This window comes from Electrophorus electricus, chromosome 22 (assembly GCF_013358815.1).
Source record: "Electrophorus electricus isolate fEleEle1 chromosome 22, fEleEle1.pri, whole genome shotgun sequence".
In the NCBI taxonomy this organism is placed as follows: domain Eukaryota; kingdom Metazoa; phylum Chordata; class Actinopteri; order Gymnotiformes; family Gymnotidae; genus Electrophorus; species Electrophorus electricus.
The window spans coordinates 13,812,724-13,825,223 of record NC_049556.1 but is presented as its reverse complement, the minus strand read 5'-3'; the positions used below and the strand labels follow the sequence as shown (position 1 = coordinate 13,825,223).

General features: G+C 40.4%; 1 protein-coding gene across 1 annotated transcript; it reads left to right on the top strand.

Moving 5' to 3' along the window:
- The first annotated feature begins 1,532 nt into the window (after window positions 1-1,532).
- On the top strand, window positions 1,533-11,807 carry LOC118240617 (butyrophilin-like protein 2). Its single transcript, XM_035521557.1, has 7 exons — window positions 1,533-1,602; window positions 3,012-3,059; window positions 6,830-7,204; window positions 7,316-7,588; window positions 8,901-9,170; window positions 9,584-9,847; window positions 11,217-11,807. Exons 2-7 carry the CDS (start codon window positions 3,014-3,016, stop codon window positions 11,225-11,227), a joined length of 1,239 nt encoding a protein of 412 aa, XP_035377450.1. The 5' UTR covers window positions 1,533-1,602; window positions 3,012-3,013; the 3' UTR covers window positions 11,228-11,807.
- The last annotated feature ends 693 nt before the right edge of the window (window positions 11,808-12,500 follow it).

The window sequence follows — 12,500 nt, the reverse complement described above, 5'->3', positions numbered from 1 at the left end:
TCTGGACGGCCAGCTATATGCTGCCCTCTAATGGACACAAATGACAAATTCAGTGATAAAAATCCAACACACTGGAGCAAATGCATGAACGAATGAATGCATTACTAAGCGTGTAAATCGCAGATACTGGTGCACGCCATTCGTCTGTGTTCGCATCATCGCAGTTCACAGCCCTCGAGTATCTCACCTGAGGGACGTCTGGGATGGTGGTCAGAGAACTTCCACCTGCACGAGGTAGAGATTTGCTCTGAGCGCGCGACCGATGGTGAAATCCCGTCATTGGAGGGGCTGCAGTGCTCTGCGTGCGCGCGCCAGGAACTGTCAAAACGATCATGCGAGTACACGTGACATAATTTCACTTCTCATTTCGCTCACACAAAATACACAGAAACGCACATTTTATGAAACACTAAACGCAAATGTAGTCGTGCAGACACTGTTCTTGATCGACTCTGACTTACTGGTCAAAACAACTTATACTTTTGTCAGTTTGTCAGCTGTTTCACACTAACAGTTGTTCATCGCACAAACCATCGCATGGAAATACCGTGTGCAAGAAGCACCGTTTATACGGCACAGGAAAGGGCTTTGTATAAAGTGTTGGTAGGTTAGCTCATTCGGATGTGTGTTGTGTCAAGTTGAGTGTTTTTAAAGAACTTAGCACTGACTGAGGAATGCTTGTAACCACTTGAATAAAAAAACACCAACAACAAAATAGCAAAACTAAAGACACACCATGTTACATTTTGCCATCTCTGTGTGAAAAGATGGAACGGCGTGGACCAGATAGAATAAATGAGCATTTACAGGATCTGTGATTTGTACGTTTATATATATTTGCTTTTTAAATCAAACAAACACTAAAACATAAACCCAAAGCGCAGGACGCTGTTATACGAACAGGTGGGTTATGCTCCGCTATCACAGTGGGAGAACACAATGTAGACTTACAAAACAGATTTGAAACGACTAGAATCAATAATGAACTTCCCTCGGCCGGTTGCGCAGGTAAATGCATGGGTAAGAACGCCTATGAGTTGTGGTACGAGGCTTGTGTTTCATTATTATAATCAAGATTGAATATAAGTGTGCCAGTGACACATTTTCCCCAAACGACTGTGAAGACGTTTGTTCGTGTTTGTGTGACATCTGAACTGTCTTCATGCCCACTAAGTGGTCCTTGTTAGCCTCTATGGCGCGCGAACTCTTCAGAGCGCGTTCATCGCCACGTGTTCGCCTGCGCGTGGCAGCTCGAGGACGAGCGCGTGTTGTGTAAAACCCTGTGTGTGTGTGTGTGTGTGTGTGTGTGTGTGTGTGTGTGTGTGTGTCTTAGTTTTAAGATTTCAGTCCCCCCAAGCAATATAAAGACCTAACAATGTAGTATCCTGGGATTTTGATTAAATACGTTTCTAAAGGAGTTGTAATTGCACTGCAGTGGACACTCATCGTATGTGACACGCCACTGGTTTTGATGGGTTTGTGAGTGTGCACAGAGCTGGGTGCTGGCGGGATTAATTTCGCCATAGTCACGTGACATGGGCGTTCGTAATCCCACTCCGGAGAAATCAGTATCAGGCGCCCATCTCGAGCCTTGAGAAAGCGGTGAGATCACATTCTATATTACTCTTACTTTTCATGTCTAAAAGGTAATAATGTCGCCAACTCGATGACTTAGATAGCTAAAGCAGTGTAGGAGTGAGATTATTTTAACGTTGCTGTTAGAAACTGGACCTAGAATCTAAGGCGAAAAAGAGATTACGCAACAGCGATGAACAAATCTAGCTGTAAAAACAGGAAAGCTCAATACTCCCTCAGATTCATAGTTTTTAGGAAAGAAATGCGTGCAGTGTAAAAATCATGGCTCGTTTGACTTTTAAAGAAAATACTGATGTTATTTTCTATAACGACGCAGGAAAGTTGCCTCAGCGCTCGAGACATTCACGCAAAAATGGCCTGGTTATTAGAGAATAACAAAGATATGAGAGAATAAGTGTATAATAGCACTAACATTAAGAATGGCCCTATTATTAGAGAATAAGTGTGTAATAGCACTAACATTAAGAATAGCCTTATTATTAGAGAATAAGTGTGTCATAGCACTAACATTAAGAATGGCCTGGTTATTGGAGAATAAGTGTATAATAGCACTAACATTAAGAATGGCCTTATTATTAGAGAATAAGTGTGTAATAGCACTAACATGTTAAAGAATGGCCTGGGTATTAGAGAATAACAAAGATATGAGAAAATAACAGTGTATAATAGCACTAATATGTTTAAGAATGGCCTGGTTATTGGAGAATAAGTGTGTAATGGCACTAACATTACGAATGGCCTGGTTATTGGAGAATAAGTGTGTAATGGCACTAACATTAAGAATGGCCTGGTTATTGGAGAATAAGTGTGTAATAGCACTTGGCTGCCTGAAGAGAGTGTTTGTGTGTGTGTGTGTGTGTGTGTGTGAGAGTGTTTGTGTGTGTGTTTGTGTGTGTGTGTGTGTGAGAGTGTTTGTGTGTGTGTGTTTGTGTGTGTGTGTGTGTGTGTGTGTGTGTGAGAGTGTTTGTGTGTGTGTGTGTGTGTGTGTGTGTGTGAGGTTTGTGTTTCCTGCCGGGTGTTGAGTGCACTGTGCTGAATGCTGATTAAAACTTTTGTGAGATTTAAAGTTGTGTTCCATTAAATTATTTGAAGTCTTTATATGTCATTTATATTGTTCAGTGAGAATGTTATATTCATAAGTGAATATATCATGTTCATAAATATGTACGTTTATGTCATGTTCATTTTAGGCTGTTCCATCAATTAAAAAAAAAACTAATTCAAAATTTTCTCATTAGAAATATTTTACAATATTTATTTTTTGTAGGACAAAACTAAAATACTTTAGGTAATTGGAAACATGAATCTAAGGCATTTAAGGCATGTTCCAATTTTAACTATGAAGGAGTTTTCATGTAAATTATTTGTAAGCAGTCATGCTTAGTAAACTAATACAGGACCTTGTTCTCTTTCAGAGATGAAGTGTGTTTGGGTGATTCTTTTCCTCCACTGGTCTCTCTCAGGTACAGTAAACACCAAGAAACAACATTACAGAAAATCCTATCACCGGCTGCAATATACAAACCTATCAGCAGTTACAATATACAATATACAAGCCTATCACTAGCTACAATATACAATATACAAACCTATCACCAACAATATACAACATACAAACCTATCACCAGCTGCAATATACAATATACAAACCTATCACCAACAACAATATACAATATTCAAACCTATCACCAGCTACAATATACACTATACAAACCTATCACCAACAGCAATATACAACATACAAGCCTATTACCAACAACACTATACAATATTCAAACCTATCACCAACAACAATATACAATATTCAAACCTATCACCAGCTACAATATACACTATACAAACCTATCACCAACAGCAATATACAACATACAAGCCTATTACCAACAACACTATACAATATTCAAACCTATCACCAACAACAATATACAATATTCAAACCTATCACCAGCTACAATATACACTATACAAACCTATCACCAACAGCAATATACAACATATAAACCCATCACCAACAACAATATACAATATTCAAACCTATTGCCAGCTACAATATACAATATACAAACCTATCACCAACAACAATATACAATATTCAAACCTATCTCCAACACCAGTATACAATATTATATCTATCTTATATCTAAATATCCTAAGAAGTCTCCAGGTGAGTAACTGAGGTCAACTATACTGAGAGCTGTAGGGATATTGATCATTGTAGTGAAGTACACAAGGTTTCCAGAGAAGCAAGATGTTTTTAATGGAGGTTCTTCATCAGTTGTACAAGCAAGGTGCTTCTGAGTTCCAACATGCAATGTGAAAGGACTCAGCCAAAGAAAGGGACCTTCACTGGCCTGACGGTGGCGCTGTAGCACAGCATTTTACATTTTCTTCAATATCTTGTAATTTCTGCAACATAAATGTACAATTCTTTTTTCTCTCAAGCGGACAAATCTTTCGCATCTTTCACTCACTCAGTTTTTGAAAACAGACATTCTGTGTTTGGGTCACACCCACCTTTTTGAACTAGCCCTAGGGTTTTCAGCCAGTTTTCATAAAACTGGTGTCAATCAATTCAGAACAATATGATCCTAAATAATGATCAAAAACATTTGGATATTTTCATACAGTCTGGCTGTCATGTGTCAATCAACAGCAAATTAAGAGGTGGAGCTTAATTTACTTAATTAGGTACTCAACAATACTATCAGTCAATCTTGGTGAAACTTCATGTATAGCTGATCAGGCTGGTGATTTTGAGGTCAAAAATAGGGGGCACTATAACATGGAAATCATTTTGACATTTCAAAACAATATGGCCTCCATATGCAAATGAACCCTTCCAGATAAGTACATATTGTGCATAAATGGCTGTAACTCATGAATGATTCATCCAATTGTGATGAAACTTCAGAATTTAGCGGCACATGATTTTAAGGTAGTCTGTTGACTTTGTTGAATATGTCAGTAGGGGGCGCTATAAAAGCTAGAAATGTACATCTCAACATACAGACATCAGATCAAGCTCAAATTTGGCATGCTGCATGAGTGACCTTTACTATACGGGGCCAATTAATCATTAACCAATATGTAGAAAACTGTGACCTCCATTGGCCAATCAGAGTCCAGCAGGCATATGACAGGCTTATCATTGACCAGTCATGATGAAACCTAAAGGCTATACATAAGTAAGGACTCTCTGTGAATCTGTGACGTTTCAAATGATTTGGCCACTAGGTGGCAGTGTTCATGAAAATCAAGTATAACGCCTACGTATTTTCACTTAGGAACATGAATTTACAAACTAGACCTAGGAATTTGATCCAATCATGTCTGAATTGGTACTACAATAATCTACTCACTCTCTATTCACTTTGATAAATAATGATCAAAATAAGATTGAAATTTTGCTCTCCATGGTAGTCACTTTGTCCAATCATTCATTGTGGCCTTGCTATATATGACCTACATTGCTATAACTCATAAACCATGTAAGTTATCATTTCAAATCCTTTCTTAGATTGAGGTTCATGTGAGTTTTTGCCAAGTTTGGTCCAAATTGAGCTTTAGAGGGCGATACAGCATACAGACATTTAAAAGCCTTAAAACTCACATCATTAATATTATATGCATACTACAAGTACGAAATGGCTGCCATGTTATTCGGTTCCCTGAACTTAATAATTTTTCCATTACAATTTATGTGAAAAAATGCCTTGCCTGTGCAGTATTTTGACCGCTTTAAAAAACAGATAATTATTTTTAAAAATACAGATAATTATCTACAGGCCAAAAGCTCAATCTTTACAAAATTAAGGGTTTTTGATTATCAATCCTGACACATAGAGGAGAAACTCTGACTCCATCATTTAGGTCCAGTCAAAGAAAACTACCTAACTAGCCCTCACGACCACACACTGGTACAGAGGTGAGGGAAAGTTGAAGACATCAGCACACACGTTTACACACATACACGTAATGACCGTATGATGTTAAGGCAAACTCACCATCAGGAGGCTCTGCAGTGCACAGTTATCTACTATGCACATAATCACAAACACTTTCGTCATGTCACGAGTCCTAGTAATAAGGGTGGACTGGTGAACTGGAGGTTTGTACGTGGACGTTATTTGACAGGTTCTTCTGTGAGTCGTAGCCCTCGTGAGTCCCTTGTGCCTTATGAGCCCATAAACTTACACGTGCTTGTGCACAGGGTAAGACGTGTCCTGTGATTGTGCACAGGGTAAGACGTGTCCTGTGCTAGGTCCTACGCCAGGCCATTAAGCTTCACACAGAATATTGTTAGAGGTGTGATTGTGCACAGGGTAAGACGTGTCCTGTGCTAGGTCCTACGCCAGGCCATTAAGCTTCACACAGAATATTGTTAGAGATGTGATTGTGCACAGGGTAAGACGTGTCCTGTGCTAGGTCCTACGCCAGGCCATTAAGCTTCACACAGAATATTGTTAGAGATGTGATTGTGCACAGGGTAAGACGTGTCCTGTGCTAGGTCCTACGCCAGGCCATTAAGCTTCACACAGAATATTGTTAGAGATGTGATTGTGCACGGGGTAAGACGTGTCCTGTGCTAGGTCCTACGCCAGGCCATTAAGCTTCACACAGAAAAAGCAGATGTTGAAATCACATTCTCTCCGTGGGGTTCTAAAGTTCTGAGAGAGTAGATCAGTTCTTTGTTCTTTCTTAACTTCACTGCTGCCATAGCAACAACTGACCGTGAAAACCGGTATGTCATTAATGCAGTGTCCATTAGCACTAAAACGTCCTACCACTGCAAATGACAAATCCTCTAATCCTTAATTCTGATGATCAAATGGTCAGCAAGCCTTTTCTTGGCTTTCCCAGTGTAAAACTGACTACATCTCTTAAAGTAACACAGTTGACATCTCCTGGAGTGATGCATGAGGAGGAACTGGTGATGACACCTTAGCCTTTTGTGCCTGGTATTGGCCTGGCTGTGTTAACACATTTACATGAAGGACATCTAGAGCTGTTGCAATGCCACAGCTATTATTTGAATGGTAATTTTTCTCACTCCTGACGAGCGTCTTTGATGTTTTTGTTGCGTCTGAGGGAGATTAGTGGAGGATCCTTAAAAATGGAGGTGGTCTCTGCATCACCCTGGAGGATTCTGGAGTGTTGCAGTAAAATATCAACTCCTGTTTTATTTGTTTTGTTTGAATGTGCACATCCAGCATGGTGATGTTTCTCATTACAGGAGGTCAGGAGTTTAACATGGAGGGTCCAGATGTGCCTGTTGTTGCTGCTCCTGGTTCTGACATCATTTTGCCGTGTTCCATCAAACCCAAAGCCTCTGAACAATCCCATGTGAGTGCTGTGGACATGGAAGTGAAGTGGAGCAGAACAGACCTGAATAGCGCAGTAGTGCATCACTATATGGATAAAATAGACAAGAATGAAGATCAGGATCCTTCATACAGAGGGAGAACAGCTCTGTTCAAAGAGGAGCTACAGTATGGCAACACCTCACTGCTACTGAAGAACGTTAAAGTGTCTGATGGAGGACAGTACACATGTCAAGTTGATTCTGCCCATCACAAAGATCATGTCAGTGTTCTGCTTAAAGTTGAAGGTGAATGTCATTGAATTTCAAATATTAAAATAACAGCCCTGTTTTAATATGTGTTTATGTAAGCAGAAACAGGACAATGCCATTTCAAGCTTTGGTTTTTTCAATCCACAGGTATTGGAGGAGCCCCAGAGATCACTGTACTGGGCACTGACTCAGGTGAGGTTTTTCTCCAGTGTGACTCTAAGGGCTGGTGGCCTGTACCTGAACTCCAGTGGCTGGACAGTGAAGGAGCAGAAGTGCCTGCTGGAGTAAAAGAGTCCCATAGAGATGACAGAGGCTTTAATGTGAGACTCCACCTCACTGCAAACAGCAACAGCACCAAAACCTACATCTGCAGAGTGAAACAGGGGCAGCATGTGATGGAGGAAAAGATCGACATTACTGGTAATTTACACTACTGAAAATCATTTTACACTACTCAAAAATCATATGTATATGTACAGCTATTATGTATTATATATATATATATACATGTATTTTATATATATATATATATATATATATATATATATATATATATATAAAATAAATATTGTATGTATATTGGTGCTCAAAGTGGACTGATACTCACCGGTACGCAGTACCAAAACTTTTACTCTTTGGTGTAATGTGACTTTTTCTCATGTAACTGAACTTCTCACAAGCTCCTTGTAGGCTTTTCTATAATAAGCCTGCACGAACTACATTACCCAGGGGGCACTATGTGATGCGCCCCTGTTCCCATTCTCTCTACAACTCTAGAACAAGAAGAGTTAACTTGCAATAATCAATGCGAAAATGATGCTGTCAGGTTTGAGAAGAAAAAGGTAGGGTGAACTCCGTGGACTGTAGCTCGGTTTGGCCAAGTTGTTATCAAGAATGTACTGAACCTCTGACGTCATAAGTGGATATGGGTTTGATCACATTTGGGTGCTTTCACACCTACCTTGTTTGGAGTAGACTTATTAAATGTTTCTTTAGTTCAGTCCATTTTGGCAGGTGTGAAACTCAAGGGGCTGTGTTTTTTCTGGACCCAAGACCACATGCTCTCAATTTCGGTTCATTTGGTGGCGTGAGAAAGCTGTTTTCTAGACCGGGAACAGTACAGAGAACCAATCACTGGTCCTCGTGATCTCTGGTCCTCCTGATCTGGTGTCCTCCTGATCTCTGGTCCTCCTAATCTCTGGTCCTCCTAATCTCTGGTCCTCCTGATCTCTGGTACTCCTGATCTCTGGTACTCCTGATCTATTGTCCTCCTGATCTCTGGTCCTTCTGATCTCTGGTCCTTCTGATCTGGTGTCCTCCTGATCTGGTGTCCTCCTGAAAAATAAGGCCTTATCATGTAACTTCACTTTGGAAGTGTCATGATGGTGGGGAAAGGATTGCAGTGCACTTCTTGAAGGCCAGAAATAACAGACCCATGTTATCACTATTATACATCAGTACATGTGTACTAAAACTACATTTTGATAGGAATAATACGACTGGAGCAAAGATACTCAACTCAACTTTGTGGAGTCAGTACATGTACTGACAGCATCACGAAAAACATGGCTGACAATGTTCTCCTACAATGATGATCTCATTTCTTATCATCCACTTTGAAATGTTTTGGACATATTCCTTGTGTATTAAGCATTCATCGTTATACATTTTGGAGATGTTCCTCACTTTAAACTAGTCACTCCATCTCATGCTTTGACCTTGCAATCCTCAGGCATTGGAACAAGCCCAGTGGTCTCTGTGGTGGGCACTGATGCCTCAGGGGGGATCCAGTTAGTGTGTGAAACGGGAGGCTGGACGTCTGAGCCTGAGCTGCAGTGGCTGGACAGTGAGGAAGCAGAGTTGCCTGCTGGATGTACACAGTCTCACCACGACAGCGAGGGGTTCACTGGGAGTCACCGAATCACCGTGTGCAGCAGTGACACCGTCTTCTACTGTAGAGTGAAGCAGCATCCCAGGATGAAGTCACACATCAACATCGTTGGTAAGGTGCTGCTCCACGCTGAAAGACACTGTTGGTTCTGAGAAGGAGCTTGTTTATCAGCATGGGAGCATTTACATAACAGCCCATTTTCTTACCACAAGACATGACAGTGACCTGTCTTCTTCTCTGTGAGTCTTCACATGCCATTTGTGTTCGTGTTATACCATGTAATGTTCATGTTGTAGCATTTATTGTTCATGTTATATTGTTTGTGTTTGGGGTGTGGTGGAGTATCTGTGAAGTGTGGTGGAGTGGAGTGTGTGTGGTGAGGCATCTGTGATGTGTGGCGGAGTGGAGTGTAATGGCATTTAATGGTATATTAAGTAAATGTTATTGTACAGCATGGTGATATTTCTGATGACAGTTCTTTAAACCAGTTAATCTGTACCATGCCTTAATCTCTTAATCCACAGGTATCGGAACAAGCCCAAAGATCATTATAGAGGGCACAGATGGCTCAGGAGGGCTCAGACTACTGTGTGAAATTAAAGGCTGGAGGTCTGAACCTGAGCTGCAGTGGTTCAGTGGAGGAGCACAACTGCCTGCAGGAGATAAAGAATCACACAGAGACGATGAGGTCTACACTGTTAGACGCCACGTCACTGCACAAGGCAGTGGAACCTTTGTCTGCAGAGTCAAACAGTATCCCAAGATGGAGGCAGAGATCACTGTCGCTGGTATGTTATATTTCTTTACTTTTATAATAAGTAAGACATAAGCAGTAGTGATCCATCCTCTTCACAAATCTCACATTCAGTTTTGAACAGCACTCTACACGACATATCTGTTAGTTAAAATAGTTGGGAAGAGGTCAAATTAAATCTAAACTTATTGAAGTAAATGTGCTTGTATATGTAAATGAGATTTGCCTGTTTTTGTTCACAGCCATCTAATTTTACTTTGGTATCTGGTCCTGTGTGTGTAGTTGCCTAACAACTAGACTGATGCACACTCTTCTTTGGCAATTCCATTCTGGCTACATTGTGCTGAGCGTGATATAGCGCCTCCACAGAGTGATGCTGGTATTACGTCACTAATGACACCAGAGTGATGCTGGTATTACATCACTAATGACACCAGAGTAATGCTGGCACTACGTCACTAATGACACCAGAGTGATGCTGGTACTACGTCACTAATGACACCAGAGGTTCTGTTTTCGTTGGTGTCTGTGTCCTAAGTAAGCAGACATAAGCAGTACTGACCCATCCTCTGGTTCCGTTACGGTCTGTGTCCAGAGGTGGTTCTCATCGATGATCCCAAGTATGTACTTGTACATCAGTAGATCCAACTACAAGCTGAAACCGGTTAAATTGATTTATGGAGAAATTAAAAGTGTTCTTATACCCAGAATATGTGTAATTACTTCCCTGTTATGTACCAACTTTCATTTTTGCTCACCTGTTGTTGTAGATGTTTGTCACTAACATGCCTGTGTTTTAAATGGTCTCTGTACAAGTGAGGTCATGAGTAGCCTTTTATAAGGAGAATCATTTATACTGTTGTTACTGACATTCTATTTGGACAGATATAAACTCTTTCGTACTGGTGTAGATACTGTATTTGGGCAGATAGAAACTCTTTTGTACTGGTGTAGACACTATTTGGGCAGATATAAGCTCTTTCATACTGGTGTAGATACTGTATTTGGGCAGATAGACACTCTTTCATACTGGTATAGACACTATTTGGGCAGATATAAACACTTTCATACTGGTGTAGATACTGTTTTTGGGCAGATATAAACTCTTTCGTACTGGTGTAGATACTGTATTTGGGCCGATAGATACTCTTTTGTACTGGTGTAGACACTATTTGGGCAGATATAAACTCTTTCATACTGGTGTAGATACTGTATTTGGGCAGATAGAAACTCTTTTGTACTGGTGTAGACACTATTTGGGCAGATATAAACTCTTTCATACTGGTGTAGATACTGTATTTGGGCAGATATAAACTCTTTCATACTGGTATAGATACTGTACTTGGGCAGATAGAAACTCTTTCATTCTTGCTGATCTTCCAATTGTGTTTCCCTCTTTACAGCACAAGGATAAAAGGATTCCCTCCACCATGGCGGTTCCCATGGCGACCACACTGTTGTTTGGGTCTCTCTCCTCTTTTCTCTTGTGTTCATACTGTAACATGCTCTCATACTCATATCTGCATTAACAAACAGTTCAACAGGTGTACCTAATAAAGAGCCCTTTGAGTGTATAATCTGTACTCCTAAAGTGCCCCCTAGTGGCACTTCCTTTGTAAGTGATCTGACATTTCTTTTTGTGGATTAATGCTGACGTGATGCCACCTAATGTGTCAGTACTGTGAGACTTTGATTGTTTCCACAAATCTAGTTTTCACAAAACTTCATTTTGTAATTTTTTTCATATTCTTGACTTTTGTTTACTGTGTAAATGGTGTTGTGATTTGACTCTCCAGGCCACCATAGGAAGCACCTGTTACAGAAGTACAATTTAGAGGAGCAAACAGTAAATTGATCACCCTGAGGGTACTTAATATTTCAGTACTTACATCCAGTCATAAATCCCAGAACATCCAGTTGTGTAATAGTAAACCACGGGTCCACGTTTTCAGTCTAACCTGGTGCGTTGGGAACTTGGACAGAGCAAAACTGTGGAACCATCAGATGGGCCACAATGTGTTCTGTACTCATGATTAGGGTGTGCATGTATGTTGTGTTTAGCCATTAGGATGTGTGTGTGTGTGTGGTGTTTAGTAATTGGGATGTGTGTATGTGTGTGGGGAGGGGGTGTTTAGTCATTAGGATGTGTTTTTGTGGTGTTTAGTCATTAGGATGTATGTGTGTGTGTGTGTGTGTGTGTGTGTGTGTGGTGGGGGGGGATCTCTAGTTTTCACTGGGATGACGCTTTGTGGAGTTCAGAGATTCTTCATAATGTTCCATTCTGGTTAAACACACAGTGGTCACCATGAAAGACCTACATGAGTGTGACGTCCTTAACTTCTGTGTCTATAAGCACACGGACACCAGACGAGCTAATTAAGCCTACTGACGAGTTTAACTATATAAACACGCCTAGCTAATTAACATAAATCTACATATGGATTTTTCTGTACACATGTAGACACCAGCTGAGCTAATTAACATAAACTTACATGAGTCTGTAAGCATGTATACACCAGTAGGTATATAAGCATCCACTTATACATATATAAGTATCTGTATGTGAAATGTTTTCACTTTAAACTTGGAATGTGCTTGAGATTGAGGTAAGAGCTTCATCCATCAGTTCACACTCTCACCACTAGAGGGAGCGATTGGGCAGCCACGTTTAGACCAACTGCCAAGCA

What these genes read in the sequence shown, in the direction of transcription:
- LOC118240617 (XM_035521557.1), top strand. Translation starts at nt 3,014, where the DNA reads ATGAAGTGTGTTTGGGTGATTCTTTTCCTCCACTGGTCTCTCTCAG. An exon ending in CCTCCACTGGTCTCTCTCAG is followed by an intron (nt 3,060 to 6,829) that starts GTACAGTAAACA and finishes TTCTCATTACAG; the next exon opens with GAGGTCAGGAGTTTAACATG. An exon ending in GGAAAAGATCGACATTACTG is followed by an intron (nt 7,589 to 8,900) that starts GTAATTTACACT and finishes TGCAATCCTCAG; the next exon opens with GCATTGGAACAAGCCCAGTG.